Genomic DNA, 17773 nt, shown 5'->3' with positions numbered 1-17773 from the left:
TGAAGCAGAAAATGAAAGTCCTGCAGCTCAACTTTACCTTTCTGAGATGCAGGTGTCCAGCCCCAGAGACTGTGAGGCAGTGGGGAAGGGGCCTGGTGACCCAAGCCTTTTCCAAACTACTTAATTTCCCGTGATAGACAACTGTTCCAGGGGAGAAAACCTGCAAAACTGGGAGTTGTGGGACTGACTGAAAAGAACATAGATTCCAGAGCAAAACCATAGGCCCGGGAGTGGTTGGGACACAGGTGCTGACTGTCCTGGTCGGGCAGATGACAGGATCGGCGTTTTGGGGGTTGTCATCAGTTGTGTCCTCTTAGCGACCTGGGCCCTCACGCCTCCTCATCCGCATTGTTTTCCCCTCCCGCTGCTCTTTCCAGAAGACTCGAGCACCAGCCTGTTCAAAGACCTCGGCAGTGCTCTGGCAGGCATGCCCGAGGTCAGCCTAAGCGTGGACACTCCGTTTCCATTGGAAGAAGAGCTCCAGATCGAACCCCTGAGCCTGGACGGACTTAGCATGCTGAGTGATTCCAGCCTGGGCCTGCTCGACCCCTCTGTTGAAGAGACGTTCCGAGCTGACCGACCGTGATCAGAAGGGAACGGGACAGGAGGACTTGTTTCTGAAGCAGCTGAAGCGGAACGGAGTACAACGGAGCCAGCTACACCCCTGCGCTTTACTTATCTCGGGCTTCTGACACAGAAGGAACCAATTCCTTGGCTCCCAGCTCTCAGACGGGGTCCCATCTCAGAGGCCGTGGCTCATTCTAGACCACTGAGCTGGGCGCCGCCCCTCAGGCCTGCGGCACAGGTCCTGTTGCTGCAGGCAGGCTGCTCTGGGGCTTCCGATGAATTGGTCGTTACCACAACCGTTACATCTTTTACTGGCCATCTAATTGGTCAATGTGTAAAAATATAGCGAGAGGCCTCAGTAGCCTTGTGTAGTGCTCAGAACCACTGATCTCAATCAACACTGAAGAAAGGACCCGGAGTAGGGGGGCGGTTAGGGGCCACAGGCCTTCGGAAGTTGGCTCAGCATCCAGCAACGGTACCACAGCCCCACGATGCCTTCTCTGATCCAGCCATTGTGCCTCAGCAGCGGCAGGATGTTCCAGGGCAGAGCGGAGGGTCAGGGCTCTCTCAGAGGCCTCAATTCCAACAGGAAGAAGGCTTTTTACCACAAGTCCAAGAACAGACTTGAGTTAAGCAAACTGAATTCTAATTTGTTTCCGCCCCCAAGTTTGTAATCTCTTTTCTGCTGTTTCAGAACCCCTTTTCCTATGGACAGGAGGAAAAGGAAGACTATTTTATTCAGTCACTGAAAAAAAAAAAAAAAAAAATCCCCTGGTAATAGATGAGCCTGAAGAGAACGGTGCTTCTTCTTGGAGGCTGGGGAAGAGAGAAAGGGGGCTGCAGGTATCTCAGAGACACACGAAGTCCTCCAGACAAGTTCCGGACCATACAGGCCTCCCTCTCTACAGACCAGCTGGAGGGAGTGAGTGGAGGTCTGAATCAGGCCCACCCAGCAGCTGCGCAGCAGCAAAGGGAAGCTGTTTCTCTGTGGAATGGGGGTGGTTCATGTAACCCCACTAGACCGTAAGCTCCTTGAGGGCAGGGACTGTGCCTTAGTCATCATCGAACCCCTAGCACCTAACAAGTGCCTGGCACTGGGCAGGTGCTGCAGAACCGTGCGTCGAATGCACACGTGAATGAGTGAATGAATGCACGAATGAATGAATCTGCTTTGCTGTGAGGCAGTCTAATCTTTCACTGTTCCTATTCCTTACCAAATCTTCTCAGAGCTTCAGCTTTTCTAACACTTGTGCCTGTGGTTAAGTTAAGCACGCACTTTAATATGCTTTTAACACTAGGTGACAAAATCCACGGTTAGACTGCAGGCCCTGTTCTCCTCCAGAGTATGAAGGTAGGTGGAAACTGTCTTCTGAGTGCATCCAGAATGGCTCTGCAAACTGAGGCCTCCCACCTGCCGGGACCTCAGGGGTCCTGGCCACCTCAAAAGATCTTCCCTCTCAGACCCAGGTTTTGCTCTCGATAGCGTTAGGAAGAGATTCATTCTCTGAGGTTGAAGAAATAGTCTATAGTAAAATGAAGGCCTAATTTATGAAACCATCATTAGTCATCATCTTCTTAGCACAAAACAGTATAACTATATTTCCACCACCACCTGCCCCCTCTGACCTAGTCCAGGCCAGCCCTTGACCAGAAACCTGATGGGTGGGTTTGGAAGCCATCTGGGGAGGCAGGTGGACAACGGGGACGAATGCAGGCATGGGTAGACAGCACAGAGAGGACAGACACACTGAAGGAGGGATGAAGATGCCGGAGCCTTTGCCCAGACAGCCAGTGTCCTTCTAGGAGACACCAGGGGTGTTGCTGAAGGGTCCAGACTGCTCCCACCCAAATAAGCAAGGCTGCACCTTGCTTCTGACATGTGTGCCTGGTGGCCGGAGGGGTCTGTCACAGGGTCCTGGGCTGTTAACCTCTCCAGACCTTGTCCCATTTCCTTCTGTCTTCTGGGGGATCCCTTCCCTCCAGTCTTTCCAGTAACCTCGATCATGCACTGCTCCATCTTCGCTGTGGAGCCCAAGTCTTCCTGCCTCATGTTCACCCTGAACCCCTGCTACTGAATTAGAAAGTCAAACCAGAGTCCTCCCTGCCTGAGCTCTGGCTCAGGGAGAGGCAGCTGGCCTCCCCTTCGAAGCCATATTCCCAGTTAAACTTCCCGATCTCAGAGGGCAGTGACTTTTTGTTAAAGTAAAAGGGCCTTTCATCGTACACAGCACCCCAGTGTGCCAAAAGAAGCCAGATCCTGGCTGCCTTTCCTGTGTCAGAGACCCCCAAATCTGATCTGGCCTTTCAGACAGGGAGGAGTGCTGATGTTATGAGAGGTTTTTTTTGAAAAATGGAGGTTCCAGGATAATCTGCTCTTTACACAGTGCCTTACCCATGGGGATCACTAGTGTCAGGGTCCCAACTCTCTTTGCACAGCAGCCCAGTCTTACAGCTGGAGACCCCGCACACTACAGGACGAAGTGTGCTGCCCCTGGGCATTCTCCAGGGACTCGTGGAAATGGAGGCTCCTGGGAAAAGTGACTTGTTTGGGGTAGTATAATGATGACAGTGAGGTTTAGCACTGAATCCAATTTATCCTGAGGTCCATCCATCCCGTCTTTTCCTGTGAAAAGGTTTTGGGCATTATATAACCCACATTGCTTACATGGTGTCAAGGACACCCATGGACAGGGGTCGCCCTGACCTTCTCACTGCTGCCTTTGCAACAAACCAGGCGTGGTCCTCGGCATCTGAAGTGGCTGCAGACTTCAGAGTAAACTATTTTTCAGTATTTAGTTTTTCACAAGAAATCGATGGTTGTACTACTCTCAGTTACTAGCAGTTAAACAGCATAGCACTAAAAACCTATCTGTATTTTCTATTTTTCCCTTCTGTATGTTTGTGGTTTTCAGGACATACAGTGTCAGGAGAAACTTTGGTGATGTCAAGATCAACATGAATTCTCCATTGTCCTGTTTCATTTCTCCTAAGTCTACTATATATTACCTGAGCTGAAATCTATATTCCAGTCCATTTGCATATTTGAAGACATTTCCAACTGCGCCTCTCATCGGCTCTTCTGATTCATGCACAGACGGTTCCGAGCGTGTGTCTTCCACTGCTTCGTGATGGAACCATCACAGCAACTAATCAGACTTCCCGCCAGTATCCTAGTTCCCAGGTCCCTTGTTAAACAATATTTAAAGATTGGAATTTGTATAAAGTAGCTTCCAAGTTTTATAATGCATCATTTTACATCTTTCGTAATTAAAAGCAGCACAATAAGGTTGTATGTGCATTTGGTGTTTTTCTTCAGCCTCGGGTGAGGTGAACTGGCGGAGAGCCCTCCTCGCTCAGCTCAGCCTGCAGTTAGAGATTTCTGGTCCGTGGCCCGCTTCTCACGTGTTCTTAATACTTGGTGTTGCGCCCAGTCCTGAGAGAAGTTCAGAAGGAAGTGGAGGCACGCTGTTCCTTTGAAGCCTCGTGGACCCAGGACAGAGACGTCATTGTAGGGGCTCAGGATTCTGCTCACCCTGCTGGTGCCCCTTCCAGACCCACCGCCTGTCCTCCCCTGAAACCCCTCCCCTTCTGAGGTTCAGGCCACCGATGCTCCTCCCCCAGCTACTCTGCCTCATGTACCGGGTCTTTAGCCCTGTCTCCCGTTTCACCAAAGACTTGGACTCTGTTTTCTACCCCCAGACCCCCTCCCCATGTCCCAGCAGGGCTCACAGCCCCCGGCCTACCCAACAGCAAACAGCCTCAGCTGCCTTCAGAGACCCACCTCCCCAGCCACACGCAGGGCTTGTCATAAAGGTGACTCTTCTGAAAACCTAGAAATCCCTTCTCTGACCCCAGCTTCCTGAGCCACCATTTCTAGTCTGGTTCACACACACCCTGTTATTTGACCCCACCGAGGCTTCTGTTCCTTGTCCCTCCTCTCAGTCTGCCTGTCCTCTCCTGTCCCTTCCTTCCCCGGCCTAGCCCACTGGGTCAGAGGCCTTCATGACACCCTCACCAGCCCTCCTCTGCTCTGATCCTTGAAGTTTCTCTGCCAGGAGTCCCACCAGAACCAACCACCACACACTGTCCCTTAACCCCGTCCCTCTCCTGCCATCCAGGGGCACTCCAGACCTCTCCTCTCCTCAAGCAGGGGCACTCCAGACCTCTCCTCTCCTCAAGGCCCTCGTCAGGGCCCTGCTCTCCTCACGACCAGGAACTCCAAGCCTTCAGGGGGCAGCTCCCCCCGCATCCCAGCTGCTCCCAGCTGCTCCCCACCCCATCCTTTTTCCTGGTAAACTTGCCCAAATCTATACCCATCCTTCCCACCTTCCCCTCTGCCTTACCTGGTTCTCATTTTTCACATGTGATTGATCTCTGCTCCCTCCAAGGATTCCCTGCCCTCCGACAGGCCTCCTTCCCATCCTCTCCAGTGGCTTTTTCCCTTCAGCCTGTAGATGGTCTCCTCCTTGCTAAAAACAAACAATGAAACAACACTCTCCTCCAACCACGGCCCTGCCTCCCTCCCTTCCTTCCTGGAAGAGTCGCTCATGCTCAGCTCCCTTCTCAGCTCCTCTGGCCTGTCCAGTCCCTCTCCTCCTTGGCCGTCCCCTGACATTTGAGCCCTGTGGCCACTCCCTTTCCCCCCAGATCCTCTCTCCGGCTCCAGTAAATCCTTTTCCTCTTGTTCTCTCAGGGCATATCCATCTCCGATGTGTACCCTCCTCCCCTGCCATCTCTTCTCTCAGACCCACTGTCCCCAGGCCGTCACCTCCAAGCTGATGACCTCCCACATCCAGCCTCCTACCCCACCTGCCTGTCAGCGCAGGCCCACCTGCACTCCACCCTGTGCGGCCCGCTGCACCATCCTTCACAGATCTGTGGACACCGGCAAGCGTTCATCATCACCTGGGACACCGGCCTTCCCCACGGGGCTCTCGACTCTACGAGGACAGGGGCTGTGTCTTCTACCTGAATTCTACAGCCACGGTGCCTGGCATGTAGTAGGTGGCTCAATACAGTAAGTCCCCTACATATGAACAAGTTCCGTTCCGAGAGCTCATTCACAAGTCCAACAAAGTTAGCCTAGGTACACAACTAACACGATCAGCTATATCGTACTCTACTGTAATAGGTTTATCATTACTTTTCGCACAAATAATACATAAAAAACAAACACAAAAAAATAGAACTTTAAAAAAAAATTTATTTATTTTTGGCTGCCTTGGGTCTTTGTTGCTGCGCGCGGGCTTTCTCTAGTTGCGGCGAGCGGGGGCTACTCTTCGTTGCGGTGCACAGGGTGCGCGGGCTTTTCACTGCGGTGGCTTCTCTTGTGGAGCATGGGCTCTAGGTGCACGGGCTCAGTAGTTGTGGTTCACGGGCTCAGCAGTTGTGGCTCGCAGGCTCTAGAGTGCAGGCTCAGTAGTTGTGGCGCATGGGCTTAGTTGCTCCGTGGCCTGTGGGGTCTTCCCAGACCAGGGCTCAAACCTGTGCCCCCTGCATTGGCAGGTGGATTCTTAACCACTGTGCCACCAGGGAAGCCCAAAGAAAACATTTTGAATCTTACAGTACAGAACCTTAAAAAGTACAGTAGTCCAGTACAACAGCTGGCATCCAGGGGCTGGCATCGAGTGAACAGGTGAGAATTACTGACTGCAGGAGGGAAAGGAGGGGGGAGGTGGTAGAGCTGAAGGATCGTCAGCAACAGGAGACGGAGGGCGAGCTGCGATGTCACTCACGCCTGACGTGGATGGCACAGGTTCCTTGCTGGAGCCAGATGCACGTTCTCACCTTTGAAAGCTCGCAACTTGCAGGTTTGTATGTAGGGGACTTACTGTAAATATGTTCAAACTGCTAACTACTGTCTGCCCTCTCGGATCACAGCCTCTGAGTACCCTGATGCTCAAGCTGGAGAGCGAGCCCTTCCGCATAGCTCTCCTCCTCCCCTCAGATCCAGCCTGAGTCCTTAAGGGCTGTCTCAGCCCCCATTCTCCCTCTCCTGAGCCTGGCAGTAGCTTCCCATCTGGCTCCCTCCTCTCTGGCCCACTAGGCAGCCTCTGCCTCCCCTCAGAAATTAGCAGAGTGACAGGTTTTACTTTTATCTTTGTGTGCCCCAGGGTTCTTATCTTAGAGCGAAACAATAAGTACCTCCAACCCCACCCTGGTTTTACAGCTTTGTAGAGGGTGCAGTGAACTCATAATGAAATAACTGAGAATTGTGCCAAGCACATCGTAAACACTCAATAAATGTCAATTATTATAAATATCATTTGTTGCACGAATTCCACTGTCCTTTCAAACAAAGGATGCACACATCTTTATAAGTGCTAAATTTGTATAATGCTTGCTTTGAAATACCAAACCTTAGTATGGGGAGGAGCGTTTTAAACTGGTCGTATTTAGGTCCTGTTTGCCTAATGAGCCCTTTACCATTTGCAAGTATGGAAATTTTACCCTAAGCCAGTTATATGGGCCTGTGCCCCCATGTGGACACTAGATGGAGCTGCAGCATAGCGTGGCTGTTGGGACCTGGAAACAGACGGCAGTGCCATCTGACCCTCTCCTCTCCAATTTAACCTTTAGCCTGGGGTGGCGGCACCGCGGCTTAGAATCGAATCCTATGGTGGCAGAGTGTATTAATGTCTCTCTAGTGACTGCTCTACTGTGCACGCTCAGACCCTGCCCTGCACATCACACATCCCTCACAGCAACCTGGACATGAGGCAGGCCAAGGATGGCTTCTTGTGTTTCCAGATGAGGAAGCAGGCCCAGAGCGGCACAGAGTCACCCGGTGACACGTGGAGCACAGACCCTGAACGCGGCCGGGTCCCCAAGGTTCAAACGTGCTGGCGGAGCTGGGGAAGCGGCGCCTCTGGGCCTCCGGTGCCTGGACCATGCAGCCACGCCTCCCAGGGGCTGGACCGCCCCCCTTACCCACCCGGGAACCAGACTGTCCCGCAGCGCACGCAGGAAGCACGAGCCAGAACGGAGCCCCCGGTTTTCTCTTTTCCAGAAATGTATTTTCAGTTTTTAAATAAAAGGCTTTGCTTCTACAATAATAGTGCATGCACATTATAAGAAATTCAAGGGACTTCCCTGGTGGTCCACTGGTTGAGACTCTGCATTCCCAATGCAGGGGGTCCAGGTTCAATCCCTGGTGGGGGAACTAGATCCCACATTCTGCAACTAAAAGAACCCTGCAACTAAAAGAGACCACATGCAGCAATTAAAATATCCCGCGTGCTGCAACTAAGACCCAGCAGCAGCCAAACAAATAAATAAATAGAAAGAAAGAACTTCCAGTAACACTGAAGAGCACAAAAAAGAAAATTTTCAAGTACTCTGGAAAGCCAGCACCCCCAGAAGCATCGATGGAGACATCTGTCTATGCACCTATTCAGAGAAAAGGACAGGTAGATTGATGGAAATTTTTACCAAAAAGTGTTCACACAGTACATGCTCTTTTTGGAAAAAGTGTTTAACAGAAAGGAAAAAAAGAAGAAGAAGAAGAAGAAGCCTTAAGTGTAACTAAAGAAATTCCCAAGCTGCAAATAATTAAAAGGAAAGAAAAATATCCAGAGGCTGAATTCATTCTTTAAATATGCTTCAACTGTAGATGGCATCTCTTGACAGCCTGCAGATTTAGGACAAGGAAATGAGCTCACCCACTTCCTATCTCTTCCCCCCTCCCAAATGTTGTGAGTTCTTATTTTTACATTGTCAAGGTTTGTAACTACCTGCATCCTGTCCTGTAACCATCCTTCCCACCATTGTTTGGCCCCTGTTTTGTGCGTGTGTGGGTCCCCTGCTCACTGCCAGTCCTTTTAGAGTGGGTTTCCCATCCCTCCATTCTTGAGTTCTTTACTTTGATTCACCTCATGTTTGACTTGACTTGTCCCCAAGAAGTCTGTTCAGGGAGGGCTTTGGTGGTCACAGCCAAGAGGGGTGGCTGCTAGGAGCAAGGTTGGAGACCTCAATTCTGAAAAGGGGGTTGGTGGGCTATAAAATTGGCTGATTTATGCCCAGTGAAACTGGCATAAATCCCCAATGTAGAGACAAGCACTAATACTTTCCAGTATGACGCCTTGCTGAAAAGTCTTCAACTTGTATTTGGCGGCACATAGTTGAAGTCTTAGAATTTGGAAATAACGAAAATGATTAGGGTGGGGAACCCAGAGAGTATTGTTTTCTTTTTTCTTTTTTTGGCCGCACCACGCAGCATGTGGGATCTTAGTTCCCCAACCAGGGATCCAACCCATGCCCCCTGCATTGGGAGCACAGAGTCTTAACCACTGGACCACCGGGGAAGTCCCTTGTTTTCAAAGAAAGGACATGCCAGATTTCTGGCTCAGGAGGCCTCTATGAACAGGCCACCACCACTACCCTAACAGCACCCGCCCCCAACACACACACACACACACACACACACACACACACACACACACACACACACACTTCATCCCTTTGATAGCAGTGCCCTATCCCATATTCACCTGGAAAAACCCAACTTCTCCTTCAAGACCAAGGTCAAATGACACCTCCTCTGTGAAGCCTTTTGTATGTTCTGGATTATTGCTTGGCAAATATTTACTTCTCTGCCTTCCCACTTTGGCAGCGTTATACCACCAGGCCCCTTTGCTCTTGGGCTCTGCTATGTGACTTGCTTCGGCCAAAGAGATATTTGGAGACAAAACCTGGAGTACAGCCTTGGCATGAGCTGGTGGCAGAGCCCGCCCACTCGTGTTTCTGCCATTGCCATAAGCACACCTTTCCCTGCATGGGCCAGTGGTTCCAGGAGAATGAGAGGCAGGGTAGACCTCCATGTAATCCATGCCCAGGAGCCAGTCTAACCAGGCCCAGCTGAAATTGTCAGGGCTGCCCCAGTCAGTGTGCAGACACATGAGCCAGAAATAAATGCTTGTAACAGTAAGTTATTGAATTATGGGGTCATTTGTTATGCAGCATTGTTGTGACAATAGTTGACCGATACACGTTCTCTGTTCATTTCCTCTTCTGTGCTTGAGATGCATGCACTTTGTGCCCACAGCTTTACTTATTAACTGTAGGGCAGATTTTGTAGAGCAGAGTCTGCCCTCCCTCTGGCTTGTGAACAGTTTGAAGAAAGGACTGCATCTCATTCAATTCTGACTCCCCAGTGCCCAGCTAGATGGCACCCAATATCATTCTTTCCGTCAGCACTCTGTCCAGGATAGCCAAGTCCAAGTGGAGAGCCCAGGCCTCTGCTTCCAGGACTCACCTGCAAGTATGGACAAGAAGGTTCCAAAGCCCTAATCTTCAGTACCCACCGCTAGGGGGAACACTCAGGGCATAGCTGCCCTTACCTGGGAGCACCAGGGACCACAATGGCTGCTTTCCTAGCCAGGTAATGTATGAAAACAGGGAGAAGACCCTGGTAAGTAGATGTAGGGGGGTGGGAGCAGGGAGAAAACTAAGCTCTTTGTCCAAATAGAAACAAAGAGCCTTGGGGTATGGAAATCCTGGAAGCCTTCCTTACAAAGTGCCCGAGTATCCAGGGGCAGTGAAGGCCATGTCACTAGTATAATACAGACCCACCCTGGGAGAGTGAGTACTGAGAGCCAGAGTTCTGGCACAATGAGAGCAGCTGTGGACTGGGTTTTCCAAACTCTGCCCATCAGCATCTTGCGATGCTAATCCTGGTTCCACCTACCCTACTTTCCTTAAAATTTGTCATCCAAACCAGAACACTTTGGTGAGTGAAAGGAGACACTGTTAATAATTGTGCCAGGACAACCAGCATAAACAGGGACATGTGGTCAGCCTGTGTATCGGACCAAGACCTAGATGCAGTACTGCTCAGGGACCAAGGGTGTAGGCTCCAGAGTTAAGAGACCTGGGTTCAAATCTGCCTCTCTGTGGCTCTGAAGCCAGGGCAAGCGAGTGGCCTCTGTATGATTCAGTTTCCTGATTTATAAAATAGAGATGATGGAGTTGTGCCTGCTCCTGGTAAGCATTTCCTCAATGTTAGCTATCGTTTTCACTGTTACTCTTTTCACTAAATGGGTCCTTTATTGCTAGATCTCAGAAACACAACAAAAAGATTTCTTGAGAAGAACAAGCCCACATTCTGAAAGGAGCCCTGAATAGTTTTCGCCATGCACAGAGGGCTCCTGTGGAGCCTCCACCCTCCTCTCTAAGGAGCTGGTGTGACTGACACTGACCAGTCTGGCCAGAGCACCTGCAGCCAAACTTGGATCTTCTGGACGCACCAGCTTTCCTGATTCAGGAGCCTCAGGACTAACCTCAGATGATGCTTATTCTTCACCTGCTCAAAACCTGGCCTTGTAAGTACAGAATCTTCCTCAGCTGCTTTCTGCAGGGCCTTGGTTTCCCTCCACCAAGCCTGGCACACTGCCAGAGGCCCATTTACTGGTTGCAGGAGGAGCCAGGCAAACTGGAGGCTGCTGGGCCCTCCCCTGCCAGAAGCCAGGCCAGCGCACACAGGGTCCCCTGGCATGTTTGCTTGATCCGCTTGGCCAATCAGATGTTCCCTCCCAGGACTTTGAAGCTTGAATGGGAGAGCCGGGTGGAGGTGGGGTGTCAGTGAAATTGAGCCACATTAATGGCAGTGCCTTGGAGAGAAGGTTCCCCAGGCCCCTGCGTGACCCTTATTCTGCCATCGGGAGGCCTGGTTGTTCAGCAGTTCTCCCAGGCTGTGTGCTGCCCCACTAACTTCCTCATAAGTCCCCTGGAGCGAAGAGTTGCTTCAGTTCACCAGCTTGTGAGGCTGAACTTCCCAAGAAGCAGCCTGGGAATCTCTGAAGCTCTGTGTCTTCCCCGGCCCAGGGGGCTGGTTTGCCATCTGGGCTCCTGCTTCTGACTCTGCCTTCTCTTCCAGATCAGCCGGTAGCAGTGGGAGTTGCTGAAACATGTCACTTCTGGCTCCAGGTTCTTTCTGAAGAAAGAACTCCCTGGACTTCCATGGTTACACCAGCACACACCTCTAGCCACTGCAAACAGCGCTGTTGAATCACTTCCCACCCGGGGGGCCTGAGAAACCAGCGCTCCCCACGGCAGGGCCTGGCAAATGCCAGTTCTGCAGAATGCTGATAAGGGGGGCACAGAGCAGTGCTCCTGCAGGCCTGGGGTACTGGCTGCTTAAGCACAGTGAAAAACTGTCTTCACTGAAGGACTTCGCAAGGGGCCCTCAGGTGCCAACCCACCTCCGAGAGTTTGACTAAGTCAGCATTGCTCAAATGTGTTCGATCCCTGAGTCCTTTTTGTCAGGACCATCTTGTGAGTCTGATGTTCTGTGGAACACACTGGGAAAGGCATGGAGAAGGGTAGAGATGGATGAGAGCAGGAGAGTCAGACTTTGAGAGGACCAAAGAAGGAGAAGGGAAAGGATGGAGCACAGAAAAGAGCACAAGAAAAGGATGAGAGGGCACCCAGAGTTTCCAACATGGAAGATCCAGTGGGCCCAGCCTCTGGGAAGCCTGAGAGATGCCTCTGACCAATTCAGGGATATTATTATTACATCTGTTGATGGCCAATATTAATACCAATGACTGCCCAAGAAGCCACACCTGAGACTTCCGTATTAACTGGAGAAGGGGCTGTGGCCTGTACAGAGCACCCCATGGTGTTCTTCCACCTCCTTGTGGTCAGGGTTACCGGGCGCCCAGCCCAGGACGGGTTGATTGGCAGCCTCTGGTCTAGAAGCTGATTTTATTCATTCGTTCATTCATTTTTAATTTATCAATTCAAAAACTTCTCCGTGGTCATCTGGTTTGTGTGAATGAGAGTGTGGCTTGACAATGCAAGCTTGTTAAAATGTCTTGGGTAAAATAAACATTTTACCAAATGATTTTAGACCTGAAATCTTGGAGAAAATACAGTTTACAACCAAAAGAAACGGACTTCCCTGGTGGCACAGTGGCTAAGGATCCGCCTGCCAATGCAGGGGACACAGGTTTGATCCCTGGTCCACCACAATTACTGAGTCTGCACTCTAGAGCCCGTGAGCCACAACTACAGAAGCCCACGCACCTAGAGCCTGTGATAAATAAATAAATAAAACCAGAAGAAACAACAGGAGAAATCAGTTATGTGATTAGGTAAGAATTAATGGTGGAGAGATTGAATAAAGATGGCAGCCTGAGCACCTGTTCCAACCCGATCGAAAAAATATGTATTTTTTAAAAATCTATCAGGACTTCCCTGGTGGTGCAGTGGTTAAGAATCCACCTGCCAATTCAGGGGACACAGGTTCGATCCCTGGTCCGGGAAGATCCCACATGCCGTGAAGCAACTAAGCCTGTGCACCACAAGTACTGAGCCTGTGGTCTAGAGCCCGCAAGCCACAACTACTGAGCCTGCATGCCACAACTACTGAAGCCCACACTCCTAGAGCCCGTGCTCCACAAGAGAAGCCAACGCAATGAGAAGCCTACGCACTGCAACAGAGTAGCCCGCCCTGCACTCACCGCAACTAGAGAAGGCCCGCGCACAGCAACGAAGACCCAACGCAGCCAAAAATTAATTAATTAAAATATATATATATATATATATATATATATATATATATATATATATTTTTTTTTTTTTTTTTTTTTTTTTTTTTTGAGGTACACGGGCCTCTCCTGTTGCGGAGCACAGTCTCCGGACACGCAGGCTCAGCGGCCATGGCTCATGGGCCCAGCTGCTCCACGGCATGTGGGATCTTCCTGGACCGGGGCACGAACCTGTGTCCCCTGCATCGGCAGGCGGACTCTCAACCACTGTGCCACGGGGGAAGCCCCTAAAAATATATATATTTTTAAAATCTATCATAGGGCTAGAAACTACAAAGGGATATCCTCATTATCAGAAATTATGAGTAAAGGATGCTGAAGAGTGAAAGGCAAATAGCTGGAATTGAGTTGAAGGTGAAAATCTAGCCATAAATGTTCAGAAGAGGATTCTGTAGAGGGAGGGGTTGGCCTTTGGGGTGCGCCAAGGCAGGGCAGCCGGGCAATGGAGCAGGAGAGGCCCAGGTGGCTGACAAGGTGACTGGGGAGCGTGTGGCTCCTCCCCCACCCCACTACACCAAGCAGCTGGCAACAGATGCTGCTAGCAGACAGCAGAGATATAAGGACAAACTGGGGGGACTTATTTACCACATGGGGCCAGACACAGGGCTTGTTTCCTTAAGAAACAGTGAGCCCTTTATCAAAAGATAAAGACTGACAGCCAACAGAAAAACCAAGGTGAAGATACCCTCAGGCAGTTCACAGAAAAAGAAGTACAAATAACTAATACCCATATGAAAAGATTCTGGATCTCACTGATAATTAAAGAAATGCTAATTAAAACAACAAGATACAAATTGTCCACTCCTGGCAAGGATTTGAAAAGACTGCGGATGATCAGGACTGGTGAGGGTGTGGGGAAGGGCTCATACACACAGCTGATGGGATGTAAACTGGTAAACCTTTCTGGAGGACAACTGGACATCAGCCATCAAACAGAATTATTAAAGCACTGGAAGAAAATATGATAAAATATTTTTTATATTCTTGGAGTGGGGAAAACTTTCCTAAGCAAGACAAAATCTAGGAGCCCTAAAGGGAAAAGTGGACAGATTTGACCTCATAAAAATGTAAAACTTCTGTAGGGCTAGAGACCATATCAAAGATAAAAGGCAAATGATGATAGACATAAGGTACAACATGCATAATAACCTGAAATATGCAGAGTTCCTTCATATCAAAGGATGAAGCTTTATTTTCCAAGACATAAATGGTCAAAGGACAAGAACAGGCAATTCGCAAGAGAAGAAATTCAAATGGCCACTTGTTGAGAAATGACATTTATGCTCACTAGGGATCAGAGAAATGCAAATTTTTAAAGTGATAATATCTAACGTTGGAAAGAAGAAAGACGTGCTCCTGTATAGTGTGGGCTTTTGTGCTAGTACAGTCTTTTGAAGGACCAGGGGAGAACCCATCAGCATATGTAAAATGTGCAGATAAACTTCTAGGAATCTATTCCTTAGAAATACTTGCTCAACGGTTCGTGGAAATGTGAACAAGTATGTGCATCACGGAACTATTTGTATTAGAGAAAAACCAACGATAATCTAAATAATCAGAGAGTGGGAAGAGTAAGGGGAGTTCACTTTTTATATTTTTGTATTGTTTGAACTTTTTCTATTTTGTGTTTTTAAAATTAATGCCATGTGTCTGATTTTCAAGAAATTATTTAGAGTGAGCTGAAATTCCAGCACCTCCCATCCCTAAATCCCATTAAAATGTCCTTGAAATCAACCCCAACAAACCCTCAGGCACAGCCAGAACAAAAAAGGAGGAGCAGGGACTTCCTTGGTGGTGCAGTGGATAAGACTCCACCCTGCCAATGCAGGGGGCCCAGGTTCAATCCCTGGTCAGGGAACTAGATCCCACATGCATGCTGCAACTAAGAGTTCACATGCCACAACTAAGGAGCCCGAGTGCCACAGCTAAAGAGCCGGTGAGCCACAGCCAAGAAGCCCGCCTGCTGCAACTAAGACCCCATGCAACCAAATAAACAAATTTTTTTTTTTTTTAAAGAGGAGCATAGCTCAGAATCTGAGTCCATATAATCCAGCCCCTCCTAATGGGAGGAGATGAAGAAATGGATTCCCTTCACACAGCCCCTCTCCCACCTGGCTGGGGAGGCTGACGTGCAGTGAGTATGTGGTCATAACTGCGTGGAGGAGGCTGGTGGCCGGTGCCCATATCCGGACTGAGCACTCTTCTCGGCCCAAGAGATGGAACCAGGACAACAGCCCCATCTTCCAACCTCAGGTCTGAAATTGCTCAGAGTGGAACAAGGAAGAGAGCTCACCCGTCTCACCCGAACTCGTGGGACATTTACAGTGAGGACACAGACTTGGGAACCCAGGAGAACAACCTGGATGCAGATCTTTGCTCTGTCCTCCCCCAAATAGCACGAGTGACCCAGCCCTCCACAGGGTGCTGCCCTTCTCTCTGCCTCCACCGTTTGGTCTCCTCTCACTCATGACTCTACCTCCTCTTTGTGTCATTACTCCTACTCAGGGCTAATAGTCAAGATACCTAACAACTACTAAAGCATGGGCATCTGCCAAGCAGAACAGACACCAGCCGTAGCAATGGGTAGAGGTAGCAAATTATCCCAAAACTCAGTGGCCTAGAACAACAAATATTTATGATCACACACACGTATGAGTCAAGAATTTGGAGCTGCTTACCTGGGTGTTTCTGGCTCAGGGTCTCTCGTGAAGTTGTGGTCAAGATGTCGGTTGAAGTTGTAGTCATTTGAAGGTTTGACCAGGCCTGGAGGATCTGCTTCCTAGGTGTCTCACTCACAAGGCTGTAGGCAGGAGGTCTCAGTGCATCACCAGTGGGCCTCTCCATTGGGCTGCTTGAGCATCCTCACAACATGGCAGCTGGCTTCCCCAGAGGGAGTGACTCAGGGAGCAAGACAAAGTCACAATGTCTTTTTTTTTTTTTTTTTAATATTTATTTATTTATTTGGCTGCACTGGTCTTAGTTGTGGCATGAGGGATCTTCACTGCAGCGTGCATGCTCCTTTAGTTGCAGCATGTGGGATATTTAGTTGTGGCATGCAGGATCTAGTTCCCTGACCAGGGATCAAACTGAGGCCCTCTGCATTGGGAGTGCAGTCTTAACCTCTGGACCACCAGGGAAGTCCCAAAGTCACAATGTCTTTTATGACCTAGCCTTGAAAGTCATATGCTCATTTCTGCAGTATTCTAGGGTTACACTCATCAGCTATATTCTGTGTGGGAGGGACTACACAAGCGTGTAGATACCAGGAGGTGAGGATCAATGGGAACATTTTGGAGACTGGCTACCACAGTACCATATCACTCTCTGTTTAAAGCCTCTGATGGCTTCCCACCACCCTTAGAATCAATTACAAATGCCTAGCCATGGCCTGCAAAGCCTCGCATGAACTGGCCCCTACCTACTGTCCAATCTCATCATGTCCTTCTTTTTTTTTTGGCTGTGCCACTTGGCCTGTGGCATCTTAGTTCCCCAACCAGGGATCGAACCTGTGCCCCGTGCAGTGGAAGCTCAGAGTCTTAATGACTAGACCATCAGGGAAGTCCCTCATCATGTTTTTCTTTACCCACTAAACACACCAACCTTCCATCTATCCCTCAACCTCCCAAGTTTATCCTTTATATTTTCTCCCTCTGCCTAGAATTCTCCTTACCCAGACCTTTGTGTGGCTGGTTCCTTCTCATCTTTCAGGTCTCAGCTCAAATGTCACTTCCTCAGACAGGCTTCCCTGACCACCTTATCAAAACTAGCCCCTGCCCTAGCCTGTCACTCTCTTTCACATAACCTTGTGTTTTGGGTTGTTGTTCACTGTTACATGTTTGTAGATACTATGTGAGAGATGATACATAATTTGCATTTTATGGTTTGCTACGCAGTCAGTCCCAATGTCATGCTACGTTTCCTTGGGAGATGCCCATCCATATCACTGTGTGTTAACTTCTTCCTAGCACTGACCTCCATATGAAATTATCTTGTTTATTGTTGTTCTCCCTTCATGTACCAGCAAGAGTTCTTGTTTACAAGCAACAGACTCCTCTCTAGCTGGTCTAAGCTGGAAAGGAATTTGTTAAAGGATATTAGGTACCTCATAAAATCTCCAGGGAAACAGAGAACCAGGCAAGGAGGCCATCTGTGTGGATGACCCCCATTGCACTCACACCGTCGTTTGCCCTGGGGGTGCACTTGATGATGGACACCACCATTGGGGTGCCTGCTCCTTGTTGCCTCTGAGAGCCGGGTGGATCTGCTGTCATCCTCTCTAGAGAAGATGCCTTGGCACCTGCTTCTCAGTGACACTTAGCCTCATGCAAGTGCATCATATTGGTGGTGTCTTAAGTCACATGCTCTGCCCCATCTGCAAGTGAGGCTGGGAAACGATCTGGCTTCTGCCATGGGGAGGTGTGAGTTCATTCGGTGGGGAATTCTCAAAATATAGGAGACGTGTTCCTTGGTTTTGAAGCCAAAGTGAGTTGATGACGTTTATCCTCCACAATGTACCCCCTTAGTTACTTAACCTCATCATCAACCCTTCTTCCATACTTAATCTTACAAACAACAACAGAACCCAATAGAAAGCTGAGAGCTGTTTCTCAAAAAGAAAATAGTTACTTGCAGAGAAAATTCATGGCTTCACTCCAAAA

At 49.4% G+C, this 17773-nt stretch overlaps 1 protein-coding gene across 6 annotated transcripts in view; it reads left to right on the top strand.

The window, feature by feature from the left end:
• The window catches only part of CRTC3 (CREB regulated transcription coactivator 3), a 109041-nt gene extending 105189 nt beyond the window's left edge, over window positions 1–3852 (top strand). For 4 of the 6 annotated variants that reach the window (XM_067029950.1, XM_067029949.1, XM_059057303.2 and 1 more), the window contains one exon: window positions 378–3852. In XM_067029950.1, the coding sequence (XP_066886051.1) occupies window positions 378–586 (209 nt within the window). In that variant the 3' untranslated portion in view covers window positions 587–3852. The remainder of the gene's footprint in view (window positions 1–377) is intronic. The other 2 variants (XM_059057304.2, XM_067029948.1) reach the window with 2 other exon arrangements.
• Window positions 3853–17773: the final 13921 nt, after the last annotated feature.

Source organism: Kogia breviceps, chromosome 3, assembly GCF_026419965.1.
Source record: "Kogia breviceps isolate mKogBre1 chromosome 3, mKogBre1 haplotype 1, whole genome shotgun sequence".
NCBI classification, from domain to species: domain Eukaryota; kingdom Metazoa; phylum Chordata; class Mammalia; order Artiodactyla; family Physeteridae; genus Kogia; species Kogia breviceps.
This window is presented reverse-complemented; position numbering and strand designations above follow the sequence as displayed.